General features: G+C 47.3%; 1 protein-coding gene across 1 annotated transcript in view; it reads right to left on the bottom strand.

Moving 5' to 3' along the window:
- Positions 1 to 6724: 6724 nt before the first annotated feature.
- CCNY (cyclin Y) overlaps positions 6725 to 14155 on the bottom strand; it is a 238172-nt gene continuing 230741 nt past the window's right edge. The window contains exons 9-10 of the mRNA XM_080810070.1: positions 11470 to 11632; positions 6725 to 7470 (exon numbers count right to left, since the gene is read on the bottom strand). Coding sequence (XP_080666196.1) covers positions 7354 to 7470; positions 11470 to 11632 — 280 coding nt within the window. The 3' untranslated portion in view covers positions 6725 to 7353. The remainder of the gene's footprint in view (positions 7471 to 11469; positions 11633 to 14155) is intronic.

Here is a 14155-nt window from a genome sequence, read left to right on the forward strand (position 1 = left end):
AGCAGCCTCCAGATCAGCTGTCCCCTGGGCTCCGAGACCGCGCCTCACAGCTGTCTGTCCCTGAGCAAGCAGTAAATTCAGCCTCCTGTGACTAAGGCGAGTGGGAGGCTCCGCCTCTGGTGGAGAGAGGACTGACCCCCCAAGTGAACCAGCAGGGGCTCTCGCACAACGCCGTGCCACGAAAGAAGACGAGGAGGCTAAGGTGAGTGGTTGGGTGGCAGGTGGGGAGAAGTGCTACTTCAACGAGGGGCCAGCAAGGGCCGATGGGATGACTGAGACATGCACAGTGAGGAAGAACAGGCCACACTAGGACACCCAGTGAAAGTCCGAGGCTGGGCATCATTTTGAGCTAGAAAATGCACCTCAAACTTAAAAATGAGAAATCACAAGCACAGAAGGATAAAACCACAGCCCAGCAAGACCCATACATGCCAGGGGACGAGCCGTGCCTCAAGGGAGGAGACAGGGGTGGCTCTGGGACAAAGCCCCAGGGATCCAATTGTCTAAAGCCCTTAAACTGAGACCTGAGGGGTAGAGGGTATCACTGGAGGGCCAAGCGGGAACTCTGAAATAGCAACTCCTAGATGTCTGCAAAATGGCTGTTAACACACCGGACCCACCATCTGCACAGTAGCTATACTTAGAGCCATAAAAATAACAACCCCTATATTCATGCTTTAGGTATGGCGAAGCTTCATTTAAAAAGCTAAATATTGCAGCTGTCTCTTCTCCCAGGATGCCGCGCACGCAGATGCATGCGACAGGTGAAGCCTGCCTCCTGGGCAGCGTTTCGGGCCGGCGGAGCCGACCTGGACGCCCGCGGGTTGCTGACTGTGCAAGCCTCTCCAACTTCAGCTCCAGCTGGAAAACGCAGGAACAGCACCTGCTCCACTGCCACCAGGGAGCTGCTGAGATGAGGAGAAAGCTTAGTAAACTGAAAACACCCAAGATATAAGGGGCAAGGATGTTTCTGGGGGAAAAAAAACGTGATGTTCAGGATGGAATGACACTGTTCCCACTTCCCAGGTTGATTTCCAAAGCCACATACGCACACATACATCTCTCCCGAGAGCCGTGCCTCCCCAACACCGTCCCTCGGAGCACTGAGAGAACATTCTGGAGTGGAATTCCTTTCCTTTCTATTCATCCAGATCCCACACACACCCAGTTCAAGTTCTGCTTCTCTCCTTAAGCCTGACTCAAGGCTGTCCTGCCTTCTACCTGGGGGAACTCCCCTCCCTCCCTCTAAAGGAGGAGGTCTCGGTTGGGTGTGGACACAGACAGGACGGGGGCAGGAGGCCCGTGGAGACGGGAACAGAAGAGCGCACGGAGCAGTGGCAGCCACACAAGGCTGAAAGTGGGGTGCTGCAGGAGTCACCGGGAGGGCGACCTTTGAGGGCGCCAAGGTCACAGCAGGCCTCTTGGACCCGTGACTATAAGCAGAAGTCTTAAATGAGTGGTGCCAACTTCTGGGGGAACATGCCAGACAGAAGTTCCAGCTCAGGGAAAGGTCCTAAACTGGGACAGAACCGGGTGTGCTCAGCATCCGCTGGCCAAAGGGAAGAGTCGCAGGGAAGAATGAGGGAGAAGGGACATTATTCCAGTACCGTGACTTCCCACTCAAGACACAGTGTGTCTCATGCCTTTTTTGTTGCCTGCCTGTGAAGTTCAGTGTTCTATTTGGGAATCGCACGTGTTGGTTTCCCAGAGCTGCCCCAACACTGCCACACGCTGGAGGGCTTCCAGCAGGCACGGAGGCTCTCACAGTTCTGGAGGCTCGAAGTCTCAAACGAGGCGTCAGCGGGGTCGTGAAGGGGTCTCTGAAGACCCCTTCCTTGCCACTTCCAGCCTATCAGCTGGCCTTGCCACCCCTCAGCTAATGGCTGTTTTGCTCCATCCTCTAGGTTGTCATTGTCCCTAGGTCTCCCTAGGTCTCGGTCTCCAAACCTCCCTCTCTTTATAAGGACACAGGTCATAGGACAATGGCCCATCGTAATCCAGTATGACCTCATCTTAACTAATTACATCTGCAAAGGCCCCATTTCCCAGCAAGGTCACATTTGCAGGTTTGGGATTAGCATGACTTCAGGGGTGAGGGTGGGAGGCTATAGCACATTTCTTGATAGGTTTTCTTCCCTGATGAGGGCAGTGAAAGGCCATATAGCAGGGTGGTTAAAAATAAGCTCTGGAGTCAGGCTTTCTGGCTCTACAACTCTCTGACCGTGGGCCCAAAGCAAGGTTCTAACCTCTGCAAGGCGACACAGCCTCATCTGGGAATGATAATGGCAGCTACCCTGAAACCCAGTGAGGAGTAAATGAATTCAGGTACGCTAGATGCATTGTGAACGTGTCCTGTTTCTGTTCTCAGGTAGGTTGTAACTGGATACCGCTTCGAATGGCACCTCCTTTCCACTGGGTTCTCTAACTGGTTACTGCTGGTGATTAGGGAAACTATCATTTCTGTACAGTGATCTCCTAACTGCCATCCTACTAAATTCTGATTCTTTTCCAGTGGTTTCTCCTCCATTTCCTTGGTAGCCATCACATCAGCTTTAAGGTCCCCTCCCCCCCAAATACCGGCATGAGACACTAAATGACAGTGGAACTCCATGCATGTCTGCAGGGAGAAATGATGTTTCAGAAGTCCCTCATATACATGTCCATGACCAGAGATGGGTTTAGACGTTCTGCCTCATGCTCACGACAGGATGAAATGTGTGTATTTTCTTTATTGTCATGTTGTTTGATCCAGTGGACGGAACCAGTTTTCAGTCCTGATGGACTCCCACCGTGTACAATGCCTGGTGCACAGTACAGGGTTTGTACTCCTAACCTCGTGAGCAGCTCCTCTGCACTCAAAATGCCTGACACAGGGAAGGAGGGATCTTCCCAGGCACTGCTCGGGGAGAACCCTATCACATGATTTTGCTAGTTGTTCTTTTTCCAGATCTAATCAATGAAGGGCCCAGAAATTCTGGAATGCCACTCTTTCAGCCTGCATTTAAAATAACTTAGTTATATGAACAAAGTTTCAAAATAAAGACCTCTACCTAAATCAAGCCACTAAAAGACACAGGAAAGCTTACAGAGACCTGTAAAATCTGAACGCCATCCAGTCAGATAACTTCTGAGCTCATTTCTTACTGTCGTAGGCTCTTCCAGAGGCCTTCGGCAAGGCCTACAAAGGACAGCCCAGTGGCCAGGACAAATCCGCACCCGAGTGCTTGCGGCCCAGAGCGGCACGACGCAGACACACAGTGCCCTCCAAAGACTTTCAATTGAGAGACAACCAAGAGCAGACCATGTCAGTGCTGGTCACAGAACTCTTGAAGCTTCTAATGGAAAGGGACTCAGTATTCCTTTAGCAGCTTCCAAATACAAACTTGATAAGAAAATCAAACAGGAAAACTGGAAACGAAGTGTCCTGAATTGGTCAGGTCCACAACCCATCACCCATTTTGTGACTGCAAGCACACTTCTACAACTCCCTCATTCGTGCTGAGGCAGGGGGCTGAGGGGAGCATTTGTTTTTAGATGGAAGAGCTCTAGTTAACAGCAAATCCTGACCTTAATGAAGTTGCACGTAGCATTTTCCTTGCAATCCATATAGTTTAAAAAATAAGTCTCAAGCCTCCTTTTCCCGTTTCAGCTTGAGGGCATGTTTCTGATCTCTTCTCTTTTTCCACAAGGATATGGGCTCTCTCTGGCTGGCCTCTCAAACGACGATCCATGCTTCTAAGATCCACCCAACACAGTCTTGAAATGTTGACTCCAATGAAGTCAAAGGGGATCAAGTTATTGAAATAAAATAAGGTATCAATATAAAGTGACAATATAAAAGTATCCATATAAAAGGCTCTGAGAGGTCTCTCTCATGCAACATCTTAGTAAGAGGTGTTCAGTATTCTTGTGAATTGCTCAAGACTCAAATGGACTAGGAACACCTTTCCCATTGCTCTTGCGAAGAAGTGGTTCACACTCAGCAGCCATAAATCCTGTGGAATTTTATCTCAATACGGTATTCAAAAAAATGCAGCAGGAAGGCACTATTTGTTCTATGTATTTATTTATTTAACACTTATTAAGTACCTACAACGAACCAGGAATTATATTTTATTGTTTAAAAAATTCAAAGCTGTAAAATATGGCCCCAGGTGAGAGGTTACCAAAAGCAGCCAGATAGGATCAAAATTGCTCACTCCCAAAATTCTGCTTTGCAGTTCTGCTGAGGATCAAAATCCCCAGAACCAAGGGAAACCCCAAGATGGAGATGCCCCTGCCGAAGACCAAGAGAAGGAAGTCGGGAGAGCCAGCCCAGGAGAAGAGCCAGATGACGGGCACGAGGCTCTGACACCGGCCTCACCTAGTGCATTAAGGCATCAGAGCACAACTCGGATCTTGGCAGGATCTCCCACCTTGCCCTCTAATTTGGTTCTAAATCCCTGACTTCTTACCCTTTTCCCAGTGAGGGGGGTGGGGGGAAGTAAAACAAATCAAAAAATTTCACTGGGATATATACTTATTGTCCCAATGACTTTATTTGTTGTTTAAGTCTAATCTAAAATTAAAGTCAACAAAATGTGTTGTTTTCTTCATCCTCCATTAATGAGAACTGTCCATTCAAAAACTACACTAAGACGATGTCATCCCAAATAGCAATCCGGCTTTAACTGTAGGGCATTGAATCACCTTGCAAACAAATTACAGTCACTGTGATTTACCAATGGTACTGTACTGGGTGTTCTTGGGGTTTCTTTTTGGCAAACTTAGAACAAACCAGAGAACAAAATTTAAGTCTTCATCATCATGTAGAAAAATAAAATAAACAAACCTAAAGTGTCTACCTATGTGTCACGTGATTCATACTGCAAAAGTAAAACTAAAATCTACACTTACAGCAGAGTTTTAAAAATCCTCAGTGCAAGAAACATAACCAATTAATACAGATCAATACTTATTAATGAATATGGGAAATTTCCCTATACAGAGGTAGAGTCCAGTGCACAAGGCTAAAACAATATTCAATAGTCTAAACAAGACTGAGTCAGGTTTTACGGAATCCACTTCAAATTTTAAGTTATCAGACTGTATGTACATACATACAATAAATAGACTATACAATTTTTTAAAGTAGTTTAATAAACTCCACAAAATAATAGCAGATGCATTGAAATATTTACATAATTCAATTTTCAAATCTCTCTCATTCAAATAAAAGGGATAAAAATAAGCTTTCTGCTTTAAAGGCAGCAGAACCTCTTTCCTGAAATGGATCGGTAAAATAAGATACTTTACATGAGAGGAACTAATTTATGCTTGAGAGGTATTCATATTCAGCTAAGAAAATATGTCCCTTTTTAAGCTATATAGGTTACGGAATATAAAATGATATTTTCTACATTTTTAGATCTCTATTTAAAGTTCTAAATCCGACTCTTACTTGAAGAGAGAAGCTGATTTTGGTACCCATACAGAGTATATCAACACCTTTATAATGGAAAGATAATTAACTTTTCAGATTCTGTTGTCGGCTTTTGAAAGTTTAGGCCAGAAAGACCTTGACAATATTTCTGGTCCAACCAGTTGTTTACACGTGATAGAAATCTCACTGAAACCTGACTAGTACTTTTGGCCTGGGGATCTTGGGATTTCAACTTTCTGAGTCTCTTCCGTTTCCAAAGTATGTTTCATCAGAAGCAGGCATGTTTGAGGATCAGGTGTAGGACGTGAGGGTACCCAAGACTAATATTCCAAAGTTCTCCACGTTCACAGAGGAAGAAGGTGAAACACAGAGCATCTGCTGCCATTCGCCTCGCAGAGACTTGAAAAGGGAGAAAACTTAGAAGCCTGTCATTGTGACCCAAGAAAATACGCAAAAACCCAAAGCATTATATGCTTCATTGACTCAGATTCTTAGACTTAGTATCAAATTTACTCTGATATTCTATCATTAACCTTTTATTTTACTTGATACAAAAGATTCTCATCTAGCCCACAAGGAAATTAGGGATAATCAGAAAATGAAAAAGTACGGTCATAATTAATGAAGCATAAACCTTCACAGTTTGAATTTTGTGTAACTTCGCTAAGCACCCACAATGAATATGCAAGTTGAGTTTTTTATTCAATCATCCTGTGAAAAATACCTCAGTAAATAGTAACATTTTGCCCTTCAATGATCTTCCCACTGGAATAACCCACCCCCCCTTTTTTTTAATTTTAGATTTTTAAAAAATTTTTATACAAATAGACTAACTTTGATTTAAAGTAAACATATAAAAGTTGAGAAGAATATTGCTTGCAACAATGGACATGGAAGTAGAGGAATGAACTGGGCAGGGGGTACAGAGAAATGGCTCCTACTCAGTAACTGTAGGCAGACACCTAGCACTCTAGAAAAAACTTCACCCAGAGGACACCCTCCACTGCACACGGTTTCCTTCAGCCCACAAAATCTGACTGATTTGTAACTATGATTTCAGGTCAGAGAAAAAAAATTTAAAAACAACAACTGTGAATAAATTGGAAGGCACAAGCACCCATGTGATCTAGAATTTTCTCGGGGTGAGGAATAGGAGGGAAAGGGACACTTTTGGCTCAGCACTACAGTCAAGTTAATTTTGCCACCGCTGAAGAAAAACTGTATAAAATAAAGGCATACAGAAATATAACAAGCGCATCCCACTTGTGAGGAAGAAAGCTCAGAAGACAGCTCACAGGAATAGTGCAGAGAGAAACAACCAGTACTATTTATTTGGATGTCTGTGCCATGGTGGGTACAAACTATATTCTCTGCTCTGTGGGACCAAAACCAAAACAGAAACAAAACCAAAACAAAAATCCCCCAAATCCCAAAAAAGCAGCTAGAAGGAATGCAAGAAGTCTTACAGAACATACTGATCCAGATGGAGGTGGATAAGCGCGCACTCTTGTCTTTAATGCACATCCAACTTTGTTACCTACTGCTGGGTTTTTCCATCATATTCATCTACTGACCAGACGGGGACTTAAGAAATGGCCGAGCCATTTCACCTTTTCCCTGCCTCTACACGACTTCCCTTTCCCTTTGTTTCCTTCTCCAGGATTAGTCTTTTTCCTCCTTGAGGGAAGTGCTGTTAATGACGATGGGGAAGGGCATGAAACGGGATTTCCAGAATACTGATTTCGCTTCCCTGGAGGCCTTGCTGCGTGCGGGCCACACAGCTTGGAGGCGGTCATCAAGGCAGCCTGACAGAGCTATGAATTAAAAAAGAAAAGGAAAGGAAAACAAAAACAAAACCACCCCAAGTCTGTCTTTTCTCAAACTAAAGGAGAAATGGAGGGATGGTGCGGCCTCCAGCGGAGCCCCCACGGTTAGGAGATGATGGCCGGGGACCACCTGGGCAGAGTCAGATTGTCAGCACTCGCTGACCGCTTCCTCGTGGGTCGACGCAGGTCCTTGTACTTGTCCTCGCAGAGGCGAGAGATGGCCTGAGGGGCAAAAGAGAGACAATTCAGGTCAGGGCCAGCCTCTAAGTGCCCTCCACGCCCTCACTCATCAGACACCAGCCACTGCCGGGGGCCAGCATGGTTCCAGGTACTGCGGACACATGGGGACAACACTGACAAGAGTTCCTGCCCCGTGCGGTTTTCACGCTGTGGCCCAGAGCTGTGCCGCTCACAATGGGGGCCACAAAGGATGTACAGATGCAGGCCCCATCTCCAAAGTGCTTACGGTCTGAGAAAATCATCACAAAATGTGCAACAGTTACAGGACAGTGAAGCCTGGTCTCAGCTAGACGCAGGTTCGATGCTGGCTAACCGCTCAGCAGGAGTGGGACCCGGGCCTGTGCCTATTTCAAGTCCCGCATCCTCGTCTGCAAAAGGGGCAAGGAGCACCCACCCACCTTGTGTGGCGGTAGTAACACATCACAGCTTCGTGCTGGGCCACACTGGGAGTCAGAGCCGTTGACCCAGTGTCTGAGTCAACTCTAGCCAACTGATGAAGAAAGGAACTGGGAGGGGCCAATGTAGCAGGGACAATCCACACTGCCCTCATTTTCTTGATGAAGACAGTGAGACTTTGGGGGGAGACCCTCAGCCAAGAGCAAGGCTCAGCCCTTCCTGGGAGTCAGAGCCCAGTCAAGGCTCTTTCAGGGTTACTCCTGTGTGTAGGTTGAGAGCACATCAATGACAAAGTGGGAGCCAGCTAACATCACCCCAGATGTCTTGTCCTGGTCACATTCACCTTTCTTTCTGTCAAAATAACCCAGGGGTGGGGCTGACTTCACTTATGATGATGCAAACATGAGGTCTTTTAACTTGTATACAATTCAAGCAATAGGCCAGGGATGAGGCAGGGGCTAGGAAAACACCTGGCAAGAAGTCACCATCAAGGGACAAAGGCACAAAAGCAGCAGACCCTGATCACATCATGGCTCTCACTGGAGTGACAATAATCCTTCCAGTGGCTCCCTTCAGCTAATAATCCTCCCTGCTTCCCCTTCAGCTAACTCTGTGATCTCTTCCCCCACATCTTCCCCCCACCTCACCCACCCCGCTCTGTGGCGTGCCACTCCGATCCCCATCACCTGAGCCTGAGCTGGCTCCCACTGTAGGTTCCGAAGCAGCTCTTCCCTCAGGCTGGAGGTTTTTGCAAAGCTAAGACATCCCACACTAGAGTCCTCAAGGAACCATGGCCAACTCAGTGAGGCTCCTGGCAACAGCAACCCCCACCCCACTGCTGCTTTTGTGCTCACCTCCTAACACACTAGTTTATTATTATGTTTAATAAACTAGTATTATGTTTACTGTTTACTATCTGTGTCCTCCCAGCAGAACATAAACTCCACTCCAAAAAGCCAGTTTTGTTCATGGTGTCTGGTAACCAGTGCCTGGGATCAGGGGACCCTAAGTAAATAGGTGCCGAATGGATGTGTAAGTTCCAACCAAGACGAGCACGTGACGGGGCACGCGCATATCAGGCTATGGTCGAAGTACTGGGAACAGGGTGCTGACAACTGATTCTCATTTATTTTCCAAAACCCGTAACTGCACTTGGAACTGCAACTTCAGCGGCAGCTGGGAGCAGGGATTAGAAGAGAGAGACAGGAGTTGGAGACGTCTTCCTCCAAATGACAGATGAATGAGGGCAGGAGATGGGCTAGAACACTGGGAATTCCCCATGTGAAACACATTTCACACACATAATGCAGGTGACACACTTCAAGAGAAAATCAGATCCCTCACAGACATGAGAGCAACGATTTTTGAAAGTAAATTATTTTCATTTATTTAAACTCTCTGAGATTACTGTGTGTGGTTTCTCAGCTTATGAACAGTACACAGGTCTGAATGGAATATCATAATGATGAATGAGCAATGTACGATCTTATTCTAGATTTCACGATGTAAACTCTGAGCTTTCACCCCATCTCCCACATGCATACAGAGATACTAAGTTATGTCAAAGAGAAATGACCAGGCTAATGAAAAGACCACTTTGCCTTGGTTCCTGGTGTATGCTAGCCTCCACACTCTACCTTGCACCTATCAAATCAGCCACGTGTACTGCACCTGAGCAATACAGAGCTTCAGGTAAAGGCCACTTCGAGTATGTCTCACTCCCCCTTGCTTTCCATGATGGGGTTCAAGTTTGCTAACCAAATGGACTAGGAGGGAGGCTGGGGTCTGGAGAATAATGAAATCCCATTCCTTAAAAATTATTTCAAAGGGGTGCCAAGTGCTTTTCCAGATAGAAACACTATCCTCCCACAGAGGAGCGTCTCAGGAAGCTCCGATTCTTGGGAGGAGGGAGAACACTCTTGTCAGGACTATGGGCCTTCGTCAGCCCAGTGAGCCCGTGGAGCACTTGGTGTGACAGCCCCAGGAGCAGGCGAGCACCCCCTCTTCCCACTCAGATAACCCACCGGAGTTAACAGCAGGCACCAGCGAGCCCCGCATCAGCCAGCCTGTGTACCCGCCGCGCAGCTGACCCGCGGCACCGGACGCTCTCCCTCGGAGAGCCACGAGCTGCAGACGAAGGGGCTGCTTCCAGGAGCTCCACGCCCGTCCCCTCGGCAGGACTGCAGCCACTGGCCATGAGGGCTTCTGGGGCCTGCCGCTCGGGCTCAAACACGGCGCCTGCTCACTGTGAAATGAATCCTATTTCACGTGTGTACCCGTGAGAGTCTGACAACACTTGTCTGGTTTTCCATTTCTTGCTCAAGAGAAATGGGAGATTTAACTGAGCAGCTGCTTCCTAACAGCCAGCACATTATAGTAAAGTGGCTGAGTTTGGAAAACCACCCTGGGCTTTTATTTTAAACACTGTGCGCCATATCCAGTCTGTTCCACAGTTTTACTGAGTTTCTTCTTGGGATTGGCATACTATGTACTTTTTACAATTTTATTTAAAATCTTGGCTTGTTTAAGCTTGCAAACCATAATAACCTCTTCCCCTGTATCTCTAGACTTTGTTTCGTTCACAGCTATTAACCCTGTTATACCAGCATGCTAGCCACCCTGACCCTGTACCGAATCAGGGGATAACATGTCACTCAGATTAGACAATAGGGCAGGCAGTACAGACCTCCTGGGTCTCACCAAGCTTGGGACATGACTGTACCATCTACTGCTTTGATCAAAGGGTCTATGGGATGTGACCACAACAGTGCCTGGGGATGAAGGTACAGAGAGCCTGGGCACCCCTTCTCTGGAGGAAGGGGTTCCACCAGTGATCCTCCTGGTCACCCCACCACTTTTCATCCAGTCACCAAGTCAGATGGGAAGTGCTAGGTGCAAATATGAAGCTGAGCTATGTACACAAGTCATGAGCACAGAAGGTACACAGCTTAACAGTGATGACCCCAAATCCAGACCAAGACCCATGGGGCTAGCCCCAGCTCTAACTGAGCTGTGGGGAATAAAAAATAAAAAGCAGAATATACAAACTGAGGGTTGCTGGGGGATGGGGGAGGAGGGACAGGGTGGCTGGATTATGGACACTGGGGAGGGTATGTGCTATGGTGAGTGCTGCGAACTGTGTAAGCCTGACGATTCACAGATCCGTACCCCTGAAGCAAATAATACTTATATGTTAATTAAAAAAAAAAAAAGCAGAATATAACCTTTTGAGATTCCCAATCATTAGGGTCGTCTGGTATCTTTTTCCTTATAACAGTGCATGTCGAGAAATACTTTTTTCTGAGCATATCTTTTTAAAAACCAGGTCTTTTTTTTTTTTAACATTTGAAGAATAGAAATGATGCACATTAAATAGAAACTGATATTTAGAAGGTTATTAAAACTATGATTGGATGAGTTATAATCAACTAAATGACCTCACGAACTCTAAATCCAGGGTAACCGGTCTGTATTTCCTAACAACACGCAGTGGGAGAAAATAGCACGGTGACCATCCTCTTCCGGGAGACCCAGATGAGGCTTCTGCAATAGGGCTTCAAAAACCAGTATGTGAAAGCCTCTTACCTCGAGCTTGTGAGCCCTCTCCCTGCTCAGGGGCTCCAAGGGAAAGCTCAGGTTGTTTGCTTCTGCCAGAGAACGAAGATCAAAATAATACTTGGCATAAACACTGGAAGGAACGTTGATGTTGAACTGCAGCAATTCAAGAAACTGTCGCTCCAGCTCATTCCTGCAAGCAAAGACAGCAAGAGCCCATGTTTAGCTGCCCTACCGGGCTGCATGGCCCACCACGGCAAGGTGCTAGAGACCAGACTCCAGGAAACTGTGACCTCCAGAGAGGAAAGCCATCCAAGTAACTGCCTGGCTGGACACCAGAGTTGCAGTTTAGCCACCAAGTAGGTATTAAAAGCCAAATGATCAAGTGCCCAGAAGGATGAGGCCTGATTAGCCAGGGGGACCACCAGCAAGTGCTAGAGGGTGATGCGTCTCACGGAGACCCAACCGCACGCACAGCAGCTCTGGCTGCAAACCCCAGCACGATCCACCAAACATGGGGCAGATGAAGCAGTCGAGAGCTGCCAAGTGGAGTCTGGCAAGGGGCCAAGACAGGAGCCCAGGGGGAAAGCCTGTTACCCCTAGAGGCCCATCTTTCCCCAGTGGCCCTTCCCTGGGAGAAGAGTGGAGGAAGAGCAGTAGGGGCCTCCCCAGGCAAAGCGGGGTGTGGGAGAATGAATCACAGCCCTGGACTCACAAAAAGGGAACCCGCCAACTCTGAAGAATGAGAGCAGTAATTCCCACACCTGAGCATGCATCTAATCCCTCGGAGGGCTTGTCAACATGGACTGAGGAGCCCACCCCAGGGCCTGGTTCAGCAGGGCTGGAATGGGCCTGAGAACGTGTCTTTCTAACAAGCTCCCTTGGGATGATGACACGGCTGGTCTCAGCCCAAACTTCTAGAACCACTCACCCCCAGACACTGGTCAGTAAAGGAGCCAACACAGGTATTAAGATCCAACTGGCCAACCCATTTATAGTTTGATGGAAATGAATGATGGGTAGCCAGAATAAATTTTAAAACTTCTATTTGGAGACCTTCCCCATGTCGATTATCTTTTAGATCAGGGTCATTTCTTGACAGTTAGTACCTGGAGGGAGAAAAGTCCTCAGTGATGGCTCAGTTTGTTGAGCACTGGTCCCAGGTCAGGCACGCAGTTTCAGCATCATCTTCCCCTCGAAGCACCCTGTGCTCCCAAACACACTACACAGCCCTCAATTTCTGTCCTTTATCAGACTCCTCCGCAAGTGTCACCTTAACTCAGTGTCCCTGTCTCCTCCTAGCCAGAAACCGGGCCACCTGGCCCCATCACAATACCTGACATATAGCTAGTGTTTGGTAATTACCCTTACTGAATGGAGCAGGCCAAGCTCAGCTTGGGTGGAGGGACGGAGGAAGGCTTCCCAGAGAAGTAAGAGATGAACTGAGTGTGGAAACAGAGCTCTGGTGGAGAGGAACAAGGGTTGGGGCAGGGGATTTCTGGCAGGAGACCTGATCACCATCTCCTGTAAGTGCACCTGATCACCATCTCCTGTAAGTGCATCTGAAGGCTGACAAACCCTGTCCCAAGTGCTAGGCCTCACCCCAACTAGCCCAGACCCCTCTCCATGGGCTCCACTGAACACCGAGCCCCAAGTTCCAGATGCCGGATGCAGGCACCTGATGTTTTGTAGCCTCAGACTAACTCAGCACCATCCTGTCCCCATGGTGTACCCGAGAACTTGTCTGTCTACCCCCGGTGAGTCACCTCACTAAGCCATCAGAGACTGAAAGGACTCTGTCCCAGTCTTGTGCTGCTGTGACAGCAGGGGACAAGAGCACCGAGGTGGTGGGGAAGGCAGGTTGGGATGTGAGCAAGACTGGTCAGACAGAGAAGGTACTGGGTGAATGCGAGTTAGTACAGAAGGTTCACGGTCCTCAGACGGGAGGACTGAGAAGTCACATTCAGGTCTTTTCATCAGAGAAACACCATGATTTGTCGTTTCTATACAGTCTAGTGAAAGGAGGTGACCTCCAAATGGGCGTATCGTGCTAAATTTTAGAGTCTTTAAAGTCTTTAAAGAGTCTAAATTACTTTGACTTATTTAGGATAATTTTTACTTTAAGTAACTTTTATTTATGCTTCCTTTAAATGAAATTTAACAAGAGATCATCCTGCAAAATACTGGAACTCAGCTAAGATTTTAATGAAACAAGAGTGTAAAAATACTGCTAAGGCCAGAGGTGCCAAAACAAATGGGCTAGAAGGCGCTCTCCCTGGGGGACCGTGGGACAGCCCAGGGACAGACTGCCGCCTGGTGGCCAAAGGCGCCACTGCAGCTCTTACTCTGGAAGCTAAGAAAAACTGGCCTTTTTTCTACAGCTAGTCTGTTACTCCTGGCCCAGAGGGTAGCAAGGTAGCAGTGACTCCTGTTGAGGGGATACTCTCTGACTAAAGTCAAGAGGAATCTCTTTTTGAACAAGGTGGCACTTTCCTCAAGTTTCCTTGGGGAAAAAAAGTCTTCGGGGGTTTCTTTTTTAAGCTCTGAGGGAAATACGGGCCTCAGAGCTGCTGTGCTTTCTAACTAAGGCAAGATTTAGCAAACAAAAGTAATTCCCGAAGTCTGAATTCCCAAACTGCAGTGGGACAGCTTCCAGGGACATGTGACAGCTTGCTACATGACAAATCACAAGAAATACTAACAGTGACGCAGAGAG

This window comes from Martes martes (genome assembly GCF_963455335.1).
Source record: "Martes martes genome assembly, chromosome: 8".
Classification (NCBI taxonomy): domain Eukaryota; kingdom Metazoa; phylum Chordata; class Mammalia; order Carnivora; family Mustelidae; genus Martes; species Martes martes.